The sequence below is a fragment of the Ictidomys tridecemlineatus genome, chromosome 6, assembly GCF_052094955.1.
Source record: "Ictidomys tridecemlineatus isolate mIctTri1 chromosome 6, mIctTri1.hap1, whole genome shotgun sequence".
NCBI classification, from domain to species: Eukaryota; Metazoa; Chordata; class Mammalia; order Rodentia; family Sciuridae; genus Ictidomys; species Ictidomys tridecemlineatus.
In genome coordinates this window covers 122,637,234-122,657,141 of record NC_135482.1, presented here as the reverse complement: position 1 = coordinate 122,657,141, position 19,908 = coordinate 122,637,234, and the positions used below count along the sequence as shown (strand labels likewise).

Below are 19,908 nucleotides of genomic sequence, written 5' to 3'. Positions count from 1 at the left end.
TGACTTTCACATTTGGTCTCTTGATGTTGTTCCAGAGTTCTTGTATATTCTGATCATAGTCTTTTTTAAAATTTTTTCCCCATTAGCGCATACTGAGTATTCAAATTCATGTATTCTCTCTTTAAGGCCTGAAGTTCTGTATTCAAGGCTTGAAGTTCTATTTTTTTTGTGTGTGTAATCTATTCTGTTGGTGACGTTTTCTAATGAATTTTTAATTTGACTCATTGTGTCTTTGATTTCCAGAAGTTCTGATTACTTTCTTTTCAATATTTCTGTTTCTTTATTGAAATAGTCTTTTACCTCCCATATTTGCTCTCTTAATTTATTTCTTAGATTTTTAAAAATTCATTGAACATTTTAATAATCAATTTGTTATAGTCTTTATGGAATTTTACCCACTCCTGTATCTGTGGGTTCTTTTGTTGGGGGATTGTGTATTTTGGGGGAGATTTGTTTGCCTATTTCCTCATGTTTTCAGAGATTTTGAACTTGTACATCAATTGAAATGGATTTTTTTTCTTCATGTATGTGTGAACTTTGGTGTGTAGTTATTTTGTTGTTGTTGTTGTTCTAGAGTCTTCTGTTCTAGAGTTTTCTGTATTTTTTATTCTCAATTTAATGGATTTCAGCTATGATCTTAATTATTTCCTTCCTTATGCTGGTTTTAGAATCTGATTGTTCTTCTTTCTCAAGGACCTTTAGATGCATCATTAGGTTGTTTGGGATCTTCTGATTTTCTTACGTAGGCACTCATACCTATAAACTTTCCTCTTAGAATTGCCTTAATAGTGTCCCAGAGGTTCTGATAACGCTATATCTCTATTCTCATGTGAGTCTAAGAATGTCTTTTATTACCCTTTATCATTCAAAAGTGTATTGTTCAATCTCCATGTGTTTATATAGTTTATGTAGGGTTTTTTGGTATTGGTTTGTAATTTCATTCTATAATGATCTGATAAGTTGCAAGGAAATTTTTTTATTTGATGAGAGTTGCTTTGTGACCTAAACTATGGTCTATTTTGGAAAAGGTTCCATGAGCTGCTGAGAAGAAAAGTGTATTCACAGCTGTGGCTGAAATATTCTATAGATGTCTGTTAAGTCCATTTGATTTGTAATATTTTTCAGGTCCAAACAGACAAGCTTTGAACTCTTTACTGCCAGAACAACTCTTTTTTTCCCCCATAGAATTAACTCTCAGATGATGATGATAATAGTCCTTAAGGATTTCACAGTAGCTTTAATTTCAAAATTTATAATTTATATTTTATAATTTAAAATTTATATTCAGTTTTGAAGAAATATCACATATTCTTGTAAATTTTCTTCTTATTATTCTAGCGTATAAAATCAGGCAGAGATGGCAGTGGGGGCTCCCGTGGCAGAAGAGAGGGAAGTGCTGGCAGTGGTAAGTGTTTCCTGTGCCTGAAAGACTGGATTTAACAGATTTCTGATACATCAGCTTCTAGAAACATTTCAAAATAATCCAAAGTGTTCTTTATATGTATGTCTGTCTGTTTTACACACAGTAAAGCCTCACATATTCTAATCTGGTAAATAGTCATTCTGGTATGTATGTGAATATTTATAAATGTTTCATTTTAGTTCTTAAACAACACATTTATTTCTGCTAATTGACTAATGAGTTCAAACTGGACAGATTATCATAGATGGGCATACAAATGAGGTTTTACTGTGTTACATATTTAAAATTTCCATTTGAAGGAAGTACCATGAGAAGTAAGATGATTTTACAGAATGCAAATAGCCCCAGATCTTTAGTCTGACTTGATATAGATCCAGTGCCAATTGAGGAATTAGGAGACATGGTTCAAGTTTCAGTCTTGATCATGACAGCATATGTATATGTTTTTAGCACAATTGTGTAAGTACTATATATTTTAGATGATTTCTAAAGTTCTTGGCATTTAAAAATAAAATTTCTTGACTCTTTGACTCCTTGTGACATCCTTTCTTAGTAAGTTTTATTAAGTTTTCTATCATTTTTCCTATCAAAATATATATATACATTATTTGTACTTCAGGAAGGTAGTGGAAGTTAAACTTAGTAGAAATTTGGTGGTTTTTAAAGAAGCTAATTCAAAAAATAAATACCAAATTGGGAAGCATAAATATACCTACATTCTCTCCTATCCATACTTAGCACTGTCTTGCATATGCAACCCAACTTCATGTAACTACCCAGTTACATTCTGTCATAGTTGTCTGTGATCTAGGAGTAGATGAAAGAAAAATGTAATTATTGTATTAGCTCATCCTTGAATTCATTCACAACATTTACAGGAATCATGCTGTGTACAAGAAATCATACTAACTGTCAACAACCTAGGGTCAAACAGAAAGGGTCCCTGCATGCAAGGAAATTAGAACCTATTTGTAAAGATAAATATATAAGTTTCTAATTCTGCTACCTGTGCTGCCATGGTAAAGAAATGCACATGTGATAGAAACTGCAGTTAGAATGGAAATTGCTTCTTGAATTAGAGCTCTGCTTTTCCAGGTATATTCAGGCACTTACAGCATCAGTGGCATCTAGTTGTAGCCAAAGTGCTTGATTCCCCATTGGCCAATCCAGCTTCTCCAACTAAATTTCCTGCCCCTGGCATGTTTGCCCTTGGGCCAGAGAACCTGTGACTCAGAGCTAGAAAAATGAGTAGAAACAGCATTGAGCCTGGGTCCCAAGAGCATGAAAGGCAGCCTGCCACATCAAGGAGCAGTATTCCTACCTTCTTAGCCTCCGTCAATCCTGACAGAAGCTGCTCTCTCCTTGATGTCCTCTGTATCCAGATATCTCCTTACTTCTGCCAAAGTTTCTTCCCATAATTTCTGCTTTAATGAAACCATTTGACCATCTTGAGTTAGGGTGAGCTAAGTTTTGGGTCTGAGAGATCTGACCCAGTAGTTCTTAATATCTAGAGACAGCTATACAGCTCCACAGCTTCTCATCCAAATTATTTAGGGTCACGCTCGTGGTGGAGTTCAGAATGTTTGGAGTGTAGGAAAATGATAACAGCTCATTAGCACTTCATAGTCAAACCCAGTATTTCTTATTAAATATGAATGTTCATATATGAATATTTACACTAAGGATAAATAAAACTGTAAATACCTTCAGATCAAGATTTATGTCCAAGAAGTTCAATATTGCCACCTGAAATCCTGACTTTCAGAGCAGCTCTTTGGAATTTGGAGTTGTAGATGAGGGATTGTGGATTTATATCAAAAATGTTATTAGCATCCAAGAAGTCAGCAGACAAAGGCATTGTGCCCCAGTTAAAAAACTTGAAGGCTCACCAAACCAACTTGATGCTGCTTGCTTATAGGAAGCAAGAAATATGTGATGTAAATGTTCTTGAAAAATTGAGTGTCCCTTTAAGGAATAATTGCCATGAGTAACTCTTAGGGAAGTAATAATTATGTATTAAAATTCTAGACCAGCTTCACCATCCTCTGAGGACCCTGTACTTCCCTCTGCAAATTTTAAGTTCAGAATAACCAACCACTTCCTTCCTAACATCAGCAAGCAACCTTACGTTAAGTCCCCAGAGCCTTCCCTGGTAATCTGAAGGCTTATAGAACCTCTCTGCTAAGCCTGAGTCTGAGCCTCCCAGATTGTTCATTCTGAAAACCTGCCTCAGAAATCTCAGTACCTTCTAAGCATAGCCATAGATTGCTCCCCAACCCAGAGGAGGGTAGGTAGAATCCCACTGCAAGAAAAATCTCACCAGGAATATTCCAACATCTATCGTTGGAAACATCAGATGATCAAAGCACCTTGAGGCCACTGAAGTCCAGATCCTCTGACATCAAAAATCATTCAGCCTCCCTGGTGGTCTTTCCATAACATTCTTTAAATCATATGGTGCCTCGGATCTAAAGGAGAGGACTTCACCTGGGCCTCAGCTCCTCCACAGTTAGGGGTTCAGAGAAGAAGAGACACTAGCCCCAGTATGATACCTTTGTGCAAGAGAATAAAGGCCTTTCTGTTCAAAATTACCTCCTGGGGCTGGGATTGTGGCTCAGTCTAAAGCACTCACCTAGCACGTGCAAGGTGCTGGATTCGATCCTCAGCACCACATAAAAATAAATAAATAAAATAAAGATATTCTGTCCAACTACAACTTAGAAAAAAATTTTTTAAAAAAAGACAATTGCCTCCTTCCCTGTCCTCTCCATTGCTGTTGTATCAAATTCAACCAATTTTCCTTCTTCCCATCCAGTCTGTTTCAGTGTAACACAAATAGTCCTAATGCACAGTAAGCTTTCTTCTCACATGAGACATTTCCAAGAAGAAACTCTGTGCTCCTGAGGCATTTTCCAAACAGGCTTGATTCTCTTGGCACAAGTTTAAGAACAGTCCCTTCCCAAGTGCTTGTTTTTTTTATTTTTATTTTTATTTTTTTCATCCTACTGTTTGCCTTTTTGTTCCTTATTTCCTGACACTTAAAGTACGTCACCATAGACCTCCTCACTCATCCTGCAGTTGATTTGAAAACCTCTGTCTGGCATCCCTGGTTCCATCCTGACACTTGTTCAGGATACATTTCTGTCTCCCTTTCTCTTATTCTAAGCACAGGCTACCCCAACGTCAGCCCTGGCCTTAAAGTTGGAATAAACCAGGCTATGGCTGCCTCTCTCCCTACTTCCTCCTTTTGCCTTGGGAATCCCTCCCAGAGCATCCTATAGCCTACTGTGGCTGCACCCTGCCTCCAGGCACTAAGTGGGGAACACATTTAGGAATCCCCACTCCCAACTTGTAGGGAAAGGGAGCCCCATTTCACCATCTTCTACCTCTAACTTTTGAAACCTAGAGATGCACCTTTATACCTTAACATGGAAATACTTGGTCCTTTGTCTGAGTTAGTCACAGATCAGATTGGGGGAGAGAATTTTTAATGCGAATCCACATGAGGCCTGTCTTAAGCTAATTTAATATGTTAAATGCAGTAACTCCAACTAGATTTTCAAAGTTTTGCCTAAGGAAAGGACCAATCTAGACTTTAATTCATATATAAGAATTGTTGATTTTTTAAATATAGCTATTTATGAAGTACTTAAGAGCCCTTGAAAATTATGGGGGAATTTTTGTTTCTGTGTATGTAAATCAGACTAATTTCACTGAGGCCTTATTTTTTTTCTATTGATTTGTTTAATGAACCATACCTGCCTACATCCTCAGTGGTTCTCAGATTTATAATCACCTGGAAGACCTGTTAGGCAGAATGCTGGAGCTGAGGAGTATCATGTTTAACTAGTTCCTAGCAGTGCTGCTTCTGCTGATCCCAGGACCTAAATGGGAAAACCATACTCTAGGAGTAAAATAATGCCAAGATTCAATGGGACAGAGTACATAAAAAGGTGGCTACTGCTTTTACCACCTCAGTCAGATTTCCAGTGTGTGATATCTTTAGTCACCCAGCCTGTGACCTTACACCTTGACACTATCACTCATTTTAACTACTTGAAGTAAAAATGCATTGTTCTTTCAAAAGCAGAGTTTGGGGGTCAGATTTTAGCAACTTAGTGTCAAGCATGAATCCACCCAGAAAAAAAAAAGTTAAGTTGAGCCACAATGAAATTCAACATCCAAAATAAGAACTATATTCTACAATTTCAGAGTCTCAATAACCAACAGTGTTTTATGTTTTCCATGGATGTACTGAGGTGGAGAATAACCCTGTTCCCACCTGTTTTGACAGCTACTTTTAAAGGCCTGGGAAATCCACTGAACACATCTGCTTCTCATGTGTATATGTCCTCAAGATGCAAGAATGTCTCCTTGTAAAGCATTTTCTATCTTGGCATGATGGTGGCATTTTTGTGACTTATTTCAAGTGCTGTGTTATTAAGGTTTCATTTTATATTGTTTTTGCTTGTGTGCTTCTTTAATGGTTTGCTTCATTTTTGAGTGTGATTTTTAAGATGTCTTAGATGTGAATTCTTCCTATGAAAATATATCAGTTTTACACTGAAAATAATGTTATAATGAAAATCAGAATATTATGACTCAGTGAACAGAAATTCACTTTACAGTCAACTTTTTGAGCAACATATCTTTTATAAAGTACATTGTAACCTAGTTTTATTTTAAGAGTATAGTACAAGTGTGAGCAGGTTCTTTGAGTAGAAAACATTCCCACAGTTTTGCTGGATCTTGATAGTTGCTTCACAAGAGAGTGAAGAAGTCATGTCCCATGTCTACTGGGGATGATAAGACACAGAAATTATTGTCAAGGAACAGTCACTCTGAGAAGGTGCCTGTAAAGCTAATCGCAGAGAGACAGGAATTAGCATGCATGTGAAGGAGAGAGTCTTGAGGTTTTGGTGCTGGGTGCTATCATTTCTCCTAATATCAACTTGTGCACCCCTTTATCCGAGAAGTCTAGATCATAGTTTTTTTCTGAATACCCTAGTATCTGACTACTTTGCAGCATGTATGTATCAAAAAGGAAGCCTACTTAGAAATAGGTATTAAAAGATAGTTACATCTGGGCTGGGGATGTGGCTCAAGCAGTAGCGCACTCGCCTGGCATGCGTGCGGCCCGGGTTCGAACCTCAGCACCACATACCAACAAAGATGTTGTGTCCGCCGAGAACTAAAAAATAAATATTAAAAATTCTCTCTCTCTCTCTCTCTCTCTCAATCTCTCTCTCTCCCTCCTCTCTCACTCTCTCTTTAAAAAAAAAAAAAAAGATAGTTACATCACTGTAGCAAGTTATAGTTAGAGTCACTATAGTTATAGCCAAGAAGAAATTTGTGTGTGCTAGTATGTCTTGTTGGTCTGCTTTGCCAGGGTTTCCCCTGCTTTTGGATTTGGTGATTCTCTCAGAGGCGGCAGACTTGTTCTGTTAAGGGTCAGATAGTTTAGGCGTGAAGGCCATGGTTCTGTAGAGACAATCCCATTCTGCTTTTGTATCATGGAAGCAGCTATAAACAGTATGTAAGTGAACTGGCATGGTAGTAATTTGAATGTCATTTAATTTTCAAGTGTCACGAAATCTTTGCTTTTTCCTTAATTATTTAAAAACGTATAAACCATTCTTAGCTCACTATATGTACAAAAATAGGAGAGGCTCCAATTATAGTTTGGTAAACCCTACTCTAAACCACTCTCCATGAATGATAGGGAGAGATTGGACCTAGAAATTATCCTTGTGATCAAAGCACTGGTTCCACCTTCTAATGAGGTGTATAGTTTGAACACTAAGGTTCTGTATCTGTGAAATTCTCTTACCAGCAATATAACAATGGTGTATGTGGGTTTATATCTTCAACAGAACATGTTCTTTCCTCTGACCCCTTAGCCTGTTCCCTGACTTCGAGGTCACTCTGATCGATTCCTTAGTTTTGGTATTCATTCAGTATCCATGGACCACCTTTGTCAACTCACCACATCTAAAGGGACCTTGGACAACAAAATGAGACTGAAAATGGGACCTACCCAATAAGCGAAGAAAATGGGTTAATACAGGGAAAGCTCTTAAAATAATTCTCAACATAAGCAAACTCTCAGTAAGGGTCATTGTGGACACTTTGATTTCTATTTGACAAAGGAGCACATGAGCAGTGCCAGAAATACTAACACCCATCCTAATGCTAGTGTCCATCTTCTTACAGCTATTGGATGTGTGGCCTTGAGTTTGTTATTCTCAGTGTTTTTCCTGCCACTGCTAGGTCATGTTTATCCATACATGAAAGTACATGTAAACAAATGCACCTCTAGCTTACTGTACTATAATTTTTTTAACAAAAATAATAGAAATTAACTATAAAAATAAGTGTTAGTCATCTTTCCAAATCAGTAATTTTAAAAACTATCTGTTCAATAACCTTGCTAGCCAAAATGTTTGTAAATCATTTCTTGAGTACCAGAGGCAAATTACTAAAGCACAGAAATTCAATCTAAAAATTTTACAAATTTTTCTTAAATTTTAAAAATTTTACAAATCTGTGAATGTGTGTATTTCTATATATACATGCATACCAGCCCCTTTTAATATTTTTATATATTTATCTGTTATATATAAAATATACACAGCACACACATATTATATATGTGTGTGTATGCATGCACATATACCCAAATACACACATTTTATCAGTTCTTCCTTCTTTTTTCCCTTCCTACCTTTCTGCCTTTCCATCAACAAATAAGCATTTATCAAGTTTCTAACCCCAGTAAGTGTTCAGTAAATTAGTATCCTTTAGCTTCACCCATTTCTTATATGCCAAGTATCAAATTAAGCACTTAATATGCAAAATATAGACAGGCGTGGTGGTGCACACTTGTAATCCCAGCTACTTAGGAGGCTGCAGCAAGAGGATCACAATTTTACGGCCAGCTTCAGCAACTTTGTGAGACCCTGTCTCAAAGAAATTTAAAAAGGGCTGACATTATAACTTACTGGTAGCCCCCGGGAACAATCCCCAGTACTACAAAAAGGAAAAATAAAATTAAAGTGTAATAAAAATATAATAAATTAGTTTCCTCCTTTTTTTACATCTTCACTGAATCCCTCAGTCTCCCTCTCCTCACCTGATGTTGCCATCAGGGTCAGCTTTTCCAATTTTGATATATCCCTGTTAGCTCTTCTGTTGTTAATAATATAATTTGGATAGTAGAAGAGTGAAGGGTAAAGTCAAACTGAGAATCAGTTTGTAAAATGTAAGAATGAACTGAAATTCTTGTATTAAGACTAGGTCCAAGCAATGGTCCTCGTAAAATTATATGAGAATATCATCATCAGAGCTGATGGGACTGTCAATTTCTAAGATGGGGGGGAGGGTATATCGGTGTACTGCCCCTTAATTTGAGAAGGGGTCAGAAGCAAAGGAAGATCATCTTTCTTATAACAAGAGGATAAGTCATTTTGCAAATAAGACTACAGAGTACCTAGAAATAAATTAGACAATAGATTCATGCTGAAGATCTCAAAGTTGCTTTTATTTGCTTTCAACATTTCTAGATAGAAACAAAATTTCTTTATACTTTTGGAATGACAGTGTATCTTCCTTACTGATTTTGTTTTAGTTGTTAATAGACCTTTATTTTACTTATTGACATGTGTTGTTGAGAATCGAACCCAGTGCTTCATACATGCTAGGCAAGCGCTCTGCCACTGAGCCACAACCCCAGCCCTTCCTTACCAAAAATTTTATTTTGAAATATCTAATGAATACTGAAATCAGAATTTATCAAGAGAGAATTCTTTAAGAATTGATTTGAAAGTGTAAGAACAATTATGTTTATAATTGAACATTCAGAGGAACAGGTAGAATTTTTTAGAAAGTTTTATTTTAAAAAGTACTTTCAAAAAATAAGAAACTGAGGCTGGGGTTGTGGCTCAGTGGTAGAGTGCTCGCCTAGCATGCACGGGGCACTGGGTTCGATCCTCAGTACCACATAAATGTAAAATAAAGATATTGTGTCCACCTAAAATTTAAGAATAAATATTTTTTAAAAAAATAAGAAACTGATAGGAGATAGTGGATAGACTGCCTACCTCAAGGGTTGGGGGAAATGTTAGACATGTATTGAAGGACTAAGAAGGACAAGTGGATTTTTCAAGATATTATTGCTAACCCTAAAAAAAGCCATGCTCAGTCCATAGTCAGAGGCAACAATCAGGCTCCAATGATTTAAGAAATGAATAGGTTGCAGGGAGGTAGAGAAGAAGGTATAAACTGTCCTCTTATTCATAGTGGTGAAATGTGCAGTCTCACTGAAAATTAAAAGAAATGCAAACTAACCTATAAAATTAGCAATTTTTTTAAATAACTCAAGATAGCAAGGATAAGATGAAAATACACGTTCTTTATAAACATAAACTGAAGTCTGCCATTCGGGATGATATACTCTGCTGGGGATGTTTGTTAATATTCATCAAGACCTTTAAAGTGTCCATATCTTTTGATAGGAACTTGTTCTAAAGAAATAATCATGTGATCCCAGCTGCTCAGGAGGCTGAGACAGAAGGATCACAAGTTAGAGGTCAGAAAGACCATGTCTGAGAATAAAAAATAAGAGGGACCCAGGGGTATGGCTCATTGGAAAGCACCCCTGGGTTCAATCCCCAGTACTATAAAAAATAAAGTAAGTAAATCAGATTCAGATTAAGAGTTGCATACATACATATCAATCACATTATTTATGGTAGAAAATGCTGTGAATGTACTAAATATATAACTGGAAATAATTCCAAGTGCACTTATGTTCTCTACAGTTGCATCATCCATTGGCAGTTACTACAGGCCCCCTTGTCCTTCCTTGGGGTGAGATCTGACATCAGGCTTCCTTGGCCCATCTTTAAGGGAGATTATGATGCCATTAGGAGCTCCATAGCCTTGGATCACTTAACATAACTTCCAGAGATGATGTAACTTCTGAGAAACAATCTTACTTGCAACTAAAATGTAATGAATTGTAGTAATTGCACAATATGGTTTACTTTTTACTTTTCTCTAAATAAAAATGTTTACTGAAAAGTGTACAGAAATCAATAAAATAAGAAAAATGCAAGAACTGCATATAATTTTATTGTATCTTTAAAATGTGTTACAGGTGTGACACCATGGAAATTATAGTAAATGTTTAAGGTAAAGTCACCCACAGATTATAAAGTCTTCAAAGACAGTGCCTCTGCCAAGTGTAGAACAGATAAGTTACTGAGCAAGAACAAATCTGATTTTAGAAAAAAGAAAACTCTGCTTTAGGGCTTGAGGATTTAGCTCAATAGCAAACTTCTGGCCTAGCACACATAAGGCCCTGAGTTCAGTCCTTGGCCCTGGGAAAAAAAAAAAAAATCTCTAATCTAACAGTGTAGAAAACTAACAGAAATTAAATGCTTTACATTTTATCTTCTCTGAACAGTTTTTTGTCTTAAATTTATCTATTACTCTAAATAATTTTCATGCCCCTTACCACACTCTTTCTAAATAAGACTATATTCCCTTGAAAACTGAATTTATGTTGAGGAGAATATGTAGTAGAAGTTTATGTAGTTAAACCCCTTAGCCTTACTTAATTTGCTCTGTGAGTAGACCCTATGTTGTAAAACTCATGTTCTCACCAAAATATATATATTTAAAAATTGTAACACTAGCCAGACATGTTGGCACATACCTGTAATCCTAGTGACTCAGGAGACTGAGACACGAGGATAGCAAGTTTGAGAACAGCCTCAGCCACTTAACAAGACCCTAACTCAAGATAAAAAATGAAAAGGACAGGGCTTGTAGCACAGTGGTAGAGCACCACTGGGTTCAATCCCTATTCCAGAAGAGAAAAAAAAACAACTGTAACACTAAAATATTGTAAATAGTTTGCCTTCTTAGTATGAGTTGCCTTGTAAAAACATTGACTAAGGTAGGATGTAGGCTGCCACCAAGTAGAAATTTTGGGAGATTTATCCCAAGCCTCAAGATAGCAGATTTGCCTATAAAACAAAGGGATCCAGGCTATTCTGGAGATGGGAGAACAATGGGCTGTGTAGAGATTGTGAGTTCCCTTTGGATGTTTAATTTTCATTACTAAGACAATCACATTTCATAGGGTCAACCACTGCTGAGCTTGAAACAGCATGTAGGAAAATAAATATGAGAAATGTCCATGTGCTACACTTTACACACATCAGGGCACCCTGATGGTGTGTTAGGATTCACTTGTTAATTTTGGAGACATTCACTTCCCAGATCCTCAATAGGCATCTCCTTCCTGTGGTGGATGTGTTCAAGGGCAGTTAACTAGGAGAAGAAAAGATAACAGTGTCTTCTTAATCTTGTTAGGGAAGGGGGAGAAGGGAGAAGAAAGAAAAAATAAACCTTAGAGCAATGGGGGCTATATTCAGAAGGCAAAGGGATGGAAAAGTGGGTGACAACATCTCTAAGTTATTTCCTGCTGAGAGAGGGCCAAGTTGTGGGGAAGTGACCCCAAGTCCTTGTTTTCTCTCAGGTGGGGTATAGACAATTAAGGATATTCAGCATCACAGCAGTACAAAGGTCCATGGTGGCAGCTGGAAGGTGACTGGACAAGGTATAAATAGGGCAAGGTTTAAGCTAGGACAACAATAAACAAGACAGCAAAGCATTACTTTTTTGTTAAACAATCAATATGAAAACAATTAGTATTTTAACCAGTCTCTGAAATGCAGGACAAGCTTGTATCTCTAGAGTCCTTTGTGATATTTAAATATTAGGCACTCTCATAAGCACCTTTACTTTACAGCCTCCAGCTTTACTTAACTTTTGGTAGGACTAACACAAGTATACATCTTAAGTTACATTTTAAAAAAAAACATTGATAGAAAAACCTAGATTTTGATGTTGGTTTTGCCACTAAATCTGAACTACATCCCAGTCTTTTTTTAATTTGAGACAGGATCTTGCTAAATTGTGAGGCTGGCCTGGAAAGATCCTCCTGCCTCAGGCTCCCAGATCACTGGAATTACAGGTGCACACCACAACACTTGGCAAGGCCTTTGCTACTTTTTATTAATTTTCATATATAGTGTAAGGTAAGGCTCTAGCCTCATTCTTTTGCATTTGGATATACAGTTTTCCCAGCATTGGCTGCTAATGAGACTATCCTTTTTCCACTGTGTACCCTTTTGGCATCCTTTTCAAAAATCATTTGACCATATACAAGAGGATTTATTTCTAGGCTTTCTATTCTGTTCCCTTTGTCTGTATATTTGTGTTTATGCCAATACCATACTATTTTGATTGCTATAGCATTGTAGCTTTTTTTCCTTTTTCTCAAAGATGATTTTGACTATGTGTCTTTTGAGAGTCCATGTGAATTTCAGGATGGGTTTTTTTCTCTTTCTGGACAAGGTATCATTGCAATGGTGATTGGAATTGCATTCAATCTCCAGATTTCTTTGGGTGGTATGAATATTTTAACAATATAAAATCTTCCAATCCATGACACTAACTTTCTTACCATTTGTCACCTTTAATTTCTTTTAAGTAATAGATTGTGGTATATGTGTCTTTCACCTCTTTGCTTTCTTCCTAAATATTTTATTATTTTTGATGCTATTATAAATGGAATTCTTTTTATTACTTTCATTTTCAAATTATTCATTATTTGTTAGTGTATAGATATACAAATGATTTTTGTGGGTTAATTTTGTATATCCAACTTTGTGAAACTTATTAGTTCTAACAATTTTTTTAATTTAATTGTAATTTTATTTATTTATTTATTTGTTTGTTTGTTTATTTGGTTTTTGGTTTTGGTACTGGGGATTTAGTCCAGGGGCACTTTACCACTAAACTACATTCCCAGCCCTTCTTATTTTTTTATTTTGAGTCAGGATCTCAGTAAGTTGTTTGGAGTCTTGCTAAATTGCTGAGGTTATCCTAAAACTTGCAATCCTTCTGCCTCACCTCCTGAGTCACTGGGATTACAGGTTTACAGGATTACAGCCCAGCTAGTTCTAACACTTCTTTATGACATCTTTAAAATTATCTGCATATAATTGAATCTTAGTTTTATTGTTTTTGTTGTGTTTTGTTGTATCCATTCACCCATTTATATCTTTAGATTGCGGGATTTAACTAATTTTTATTTAAAATAATTGGTGGTAGTGAAGAACTGATGATGCCATTGTGTTAATTGTTTTTATGTGACTTATAGCTATTTTACACAAATTTTACTCTATTTCTGCTTTCTTTTGTGCTTTATTGAGTTTTTGTAGTGACAAGATTTGATTCCTTTCTTTCTTTTCTTCTTCTTTTTGTTGTTGTTGCAGTACTTGGGAATTAAACTGAGGTCTTCACATTTAAGCACAAAGCTAAATCCCCAGCCCACCCACTCAACCTTTTTCTTCATTTTTCTTTTGAGACAGGGTCTCACTAAGTGCCCACGCTGGCCTTGAACCTGTGTTTCTCCTGCCTCAGCTTCCTGGGTTTGTGCCATTATGCCTGGTATTCTCATTTTCTTTTGTGCTACCATCCATCTGTATGCATTTTTTTCTGTAGTATTTACAGATGTTGTATAGAATAGAACAATATTTTTAACTGATATCAATTTAATTTTAATTGCATATAAATCTCTACTCCTTTATATCCCCCCCATTTTGTTATTGATATCACAGGTTATATATATTTTGTTTTTTTATCTATAACATAGTTTCATAGTATTTTTATACTTTTATCTTTTAAATTCTGTACATGAATTAAAAATCATTTCTGCACCATTATGACAGTATTTCATCATTCTGTATTTGTCTTTCTAGGTACCTTTATCACAGAGCTTTATATTTTCATAGGCTTTTATGTTGCTATCTAGTATCCTTTCACACCAACTTTAAGGACTTTCTTTAATAATTTTTGTTAGGCATATCTAGTGGTGATAAACTCCCTCAGCCTTTGTTTATCCAAAAGGTGTTAAGATCTTTAATAGTGGTTTTGTTTTTGGGTTTTTTTTTGTGGTGCTAGGGATTGAACCCAGGGCCTTGTACATGTGAGGCAAGCACTCTACAGAGTGAGCTATATCACCAACCCCCACTTTCAATGCTTTGAAAACATCATCCACTAACTGCTGGCCTGTAATGTTTCTTTTGAGAAATCTACTGGTAGTTTTACAGAAGTTTCCTTATAGGTGACAAGTCACTTTTCTTTGCTGCTTTTAAGATTCACTTTGTCTTTGACTTTTGACTATTTGATTATAGTGTATCTTAGTGTGAGCCTTTTTGGACTTAAATTATAGTTATGGTTCTTTTATTTATTTGTTTGTTTGTTTTGTAGCAGGGATTGAACTCAGGGGCGCTCGACCACTGAGCCACATCTGCAACCCTATTTTGTATTTTATATAGAGACAGGGTCTTATTGAGTTGCTTAGCTTAGTGCCTCACCATTGCTGAGGCTGGCTTTGAAATTGCCATCCTCCTGTCTCAGCTTCCTGAGCCACTGGGATTACAGACATGTGCACCCAGCCAGTTCTTTTATTTTTATTTTTTTATTTTATTTAATTATTTTTTTATTTTTTAGTTTTGGGTAGACACAGTATCTTTATTTCATTTTTTGTGGTGCTGAAAATCGAACTCAGTGCCTCACACATGCTAGATGAGCGCACTACCACTTGAGCCACATCCCCAGCCCTCTTTTTATTTTTACATTATAAAAATATATAAATATGTGTGTGATATTTTGTATAATTTTAGTTTTATGTTTTCCCACTCTTTGCTTTTTCATATGTAATTATAAGCAATTAATATATTTAATTTTGTTTATTTCATACAGGTATTCTTTTCTTCATAGATAAGTTCCAGATTCCTTTTTACTCTAATTTCTAGAATGCTAAGATTTTCATTCTACAAAATAAATAAAAGACCCATTTGAAGTTTTAGTGTTAAACAATTGAAAGTTCAAATAAACTGATTGCCAAATTTTTATTTTCTTATTATATTATTATATTTTCTTATTATATTAACATACTTATTATATTATTTCCCTCCAGGAAGTAGTAATTGTTATTTATTGCTATAGTGAAATGAATATAATTTACAAAATGTTATCACTTTATTATTTAAGCATAAAACCCACCAGCTTGATCACAACGGCACCCATCTGTAATCCCATTGACTTGGAAGACTGAGGCAGGGGAATTGCAAATTTGAGACCAACCTGGGCAACTTAGCCAGTCCCTCAGCAATTTAGCAAGACCCTATCTCAAAATAAAAACAAAAAGCACTGAATATATAGCTCAGTGGTAATGTGTCCCTGGGTTCAATCCCCAGTACCAAAAACAAAATCATCCAGGCTTACAAATACTCCTGATTCTTTTATACCATGCATGGCATTATTACTCCATGAGAGTTTATTTAAAATAATAAAAAGACAGCATTCACAATATACCACCACCAGTGTTTATAATGAAAAATTTTTAGAATTGTATTAATGGGCTAGGTGTGGTAGCACACACCTGCAGACCCAGTTACTTGGGAGGCTGAGGCAGGAAAATCACTTTGCCCGCACAACACAGTGAGACCCCCATCTCAAAAGAAAAAAAAAAGTATTTGATTTGATTTTTTTCACTTGGACAAGTGAAGTTTTTCAAAGGAGGTCAGATTTTATTTTATTCTTCCACAGGATTTAGGTTCTTCAAGTTGTGAATCAAAACCAAAACCTTTCTGAAAGTTGTGAACCTTTCAGAAAGGTTTTGGTTTTGGGTGCCTGAGGGCAATTTCAGGGTTTTTGGGTTTTGTTTTTGTTTTTAAATATTTTTTTAGATGTTGATGTACCTTTATTTTATTCATTTATTTATATGTGGTGCTGAGAATTGAACGAAGTGCCTCACACTAATGCTAGGCAAGTGCTCAACCACTGAGCCACAACCCCAGCCCCAATTTCAAGGTTTTAATGCTAACTTTTATATGAAAAATGAAATATATATATATATATATATATATATATATATATATATATACACACACACACACACACACAGCCTAGGTAGGGAGTTTTGTTGTAATTTGGTTTTGTTTTGTTTTGTTTCATAGTATAGGGACTGAATTCAGAGGTGCTCTACCACTGAGATATACCACAATCCCTTTTTATTTATTGTTTGGAACAGGATCTTGCTGAATTGCTGAGGCTGCCTTCAAACTTGTGATCCTCCTGCCTTAGCCTCCCAGTTGGCTGTGATTACAGGCTTACACTATCATACCCAGGCAGAGCAATGGTTTTCAAGTTTTGACCTAAGCTTTCTTAGGTAATTTAAAAGACTCATATACACTTCAGGATGGGAAAAAAATTGACTTTATTCTAACAAAATATTAAAGAAACAAATAATTAAAAGCATACCAAAGTTTGCATAAACACCTTCAACGCATTAAAAGATTTTATTGGGCTGGGGATGTGGCTCAAGCGGTAGCGCACTCCCCTGGCATGCGCGGGGCACTGGGTTCGATCCTCAACACCACATAAAAATATATTGTGTCCACCTAAAACTAAAAAATAAATATTAAAAAAACAGATTTTGTTTTCCAGTAACATCAATAGTAAGGGAAATATAATATTTTGGTTAAGAACTCAGAGGAGTTATGATTGGGGGGTCCATTGGCCACTCTATTTATTTATTTATTTATTGTTTGCTTGTTTATTTATTTATCTTGGTGCCATGGATTGAACCCAGGGGTGCTTAACCACTGGGGCACATCCCCAGCACTTTTTTGTATTTTTATTTAGAGACAGGGTCTCACTGAGTTGCTTAGTACCTCACCATTGTTGAGACTGCCTTTAAACTTGTGATCCTCCTGTCTCAGCCTCCAAGCTGGATGTATCACTACGCCCAGCCCATTGGCCAATCTTTTATGTAGAGATTTTAGGTGTGGGGATATGGCTTAGTGGTACAACATTTGCCTAGTACGTATAAAGCCCTAGGTTTTATCCCCAGTGACACAAACATACAAAAGTGGGGATTTTTAAAGACCCATCTTGTTTTTATTTATTCCCAGAGATAATATTAATAAACTAAAATATGAAGTATACTTTTTAAGTAATAGTGAATAGACTACTCTCATTAAAGGTGAAGCTTTCAGGCGAGGAATATCCTTGGGGCTTTGGACTCAATAGCCAGCACTACTGGGCATGGCTGGCAAACCTCAGCAGTTTAGCAAGACCCTATCTCTTAAAAAAAAAAAAAAAAAAAAAAGATTGGATGGTAGCTCACTGGTAAAGCACCCATGGGTTCAATCCCCAGGACCTCCTCCCCCGCAAAAAAAAAAAAAGTAAATCTTACAAAATAGAAAAAGATGACTTCATTGGGCTGAAGATGGAACTCAGTGGTAGAACATGTGCTTTACATGCAGAAAATCCTCAGCACTGCAAAACAAATAAAAGGTCTGTAGAAAAAAATTTCAGGAGAAGAAATTAAAAACTGGCACTGAAAGAGTGGTTCTTTTATAAAACATAATAATAGGAATTAAAGGTTAAAAAGTACTACTAATATTTCCTACTAGTGTTAGTATTCAAACCTCTCTGAAATCTTCAGTGATATAGATTATATCCTATAGTAGGGCAGCTATAATTCCTTTCAAATTTTTCCTTGTATTTAAGCCAAAATCTATCCCACTATATAGGGAATACCTAATCATCATGTACATGAACCTTCTGTAAATGTTTGAAGAAAGTGATTGTGTGGTCTAGGTTCTCTGCCACCTGAGCTCAACTGATCAACCTATAATGATATTTTTCATATGCTATAGTTTTAGGGCCTCTCACTAGCCTTGATTTAAGGTTGATGATAAAGCTCGTACTCATCTTGTACCTTTTTGTTTGTTATTTATTCAGATGCTATTTCTATAGAAAGTTATACCAGTCAGGGTAATCTCTCAACTTCTCATACAACTTCTGTAAAATTGAAACCTATATAACTAAGCACACTTTGAAAGAATATATATAAAGACTACTGTTAAGCGATGTTTTATATATTATAGATTTCCCACAAGAAATTCTTTTAAACAAGAATTATATTTCTAAGAAGTTGGCTTCCAGATGAAAAAAATCTGTTTCTTGGCAAATAAATATTCTTTAAGATACGTAAGTAGTGTTGTTTTCTCAGCCTATTAAACAAATGCATTTTTATTTTTGTGTTTTCAGATAGTGGCCAGAACAGTAGTGCCAGTAGTAAAGGTGAACGACTCAATGCCAAACTCAGAGCTTTACCTGGGACAAATGAACCTTATGAAAGTAGCAGTAACAAAGAAATAGGCAAGTGCTGATACTCCCCATTCAGTTCCCACAGGATAGCAGGTCTTAAGAAGACTGGTGAGATGGCAAATGTATAATTGGGGATTACTACAAATTTTTACATATAGACAAAACTTAAAATGACTTGGGAGAGCATTTCTGTTCACTCTGAGTTGTTCAGTTTTAATTAAGACTAAATGGGTTCGTATTTATTTTGTTTTACTATATTATTCTAATGGTACAATCTGTTTTGAAACCTAGATGCTTCCTATGTGGATCCACTTGGCCCTCAAATAGAAAGACCAAAAACTGCAGCCAAAAAAAGAATCGATGAAGATGATTTTGCTGATGAAGAATTAGGAGATGATTTGCTTCCAGAATAATATACCCTTTAATATGTTATTTATTAAAGGAAATTGCCTTAAAAGATAATACTCATGTTAAACTTGGATTAAATAGCCAAACCTTAATATTGTACACTGTTAAAACTTTATGTATATTTGACCTATATGAGTATGGACTTAAGAATAAAAACATGTAAAACTAGTACTTTAGGTCATTGACTTTCTTTCCTTTCGTTAACATTGATCACAGTAAGAATATTTTATGGGGGCTGGGGATGTGGCTCAAGCGGTAGCGCGCTCGTCTGGCATGCGTGCGGCCCGGGTTTGATCCTCAGCACCACATACCAACAAAGATGTTGTGTCCACCGAGAACTAAAAAATAAATATTAAAAATTCTCTCTCTCTCTCTCTCTCCTCTCTCACTCTCTCTTTTAAAAAAAAAAAAAAAAAAAGAATATTTTATGATCTCTGGGCATGATGGCACATGCCCATAATCCCAGCAACTTGGGAGGCTGAGGCAGGGGGATCATGAGTTCAAAGGCAGCCTCAGCAACGGTGATGCACCAAGCAATTTAGTGAGTCCTTGTCCCTAAATAAAATACAAAATAGGGCTGGGGATGTGGCTCAGTGGTTCAGTGCCCCTGAGTTCAATCCCCAATACAAAAAAAATTGTATCCATACACACATATATAAGTGCATGTCTGTATTCACAATAATACACTCTTAATACTGCAGTGCATGCTAATATCTTGTGTAATTTGATTAAAACAAATTAATTAAATCACTACATTTATTTCATGGTTTACAGCAGTGCTAGAACACATGAATGATCTTTATTCAAACTAAATT

General features: G+C 35.7%; 1 protein-coding gene across 6 annotated transcripts in view; it reads left to right on the top strand.

The window, feature by feature from the left end:
* The window catches only part of Ift88 (intraflagellar transport 88), a 127,441-nt gene extending 108,180 nt beyond the window's left edge, over positions 1-19,261 (top strand). For 4 of the 6 annotated variants that reach the window (XM_021735480.3, XM_005338617.4, XM_040281336.2 and 1 more), the window contains 3 exons: positions 1,339-1,405; positions 18,626-18,736; positions 18,977-19,261. In XM_021735480.3, the coding sequence (XP_021591155.1) occupies positions 1,339-1,405; positions 18,626-18,736; positions 18,977-19,098 (300 nt within the window). In that variant the 3' untranslated portion in view covers positions 19,099-19,261. The remainder of the gene's footprint in view (positions 1-1,338; positions 1,406-18,625; positions 18,737-18,976) is intronic. The other 2 variants (XM_078015702.1, XM_021735481.3) reach the window with 2 other exon arrangements.
* The last annotated feature ends 647 nt before the right edge of the window (positions 19,262-19,908 follow it).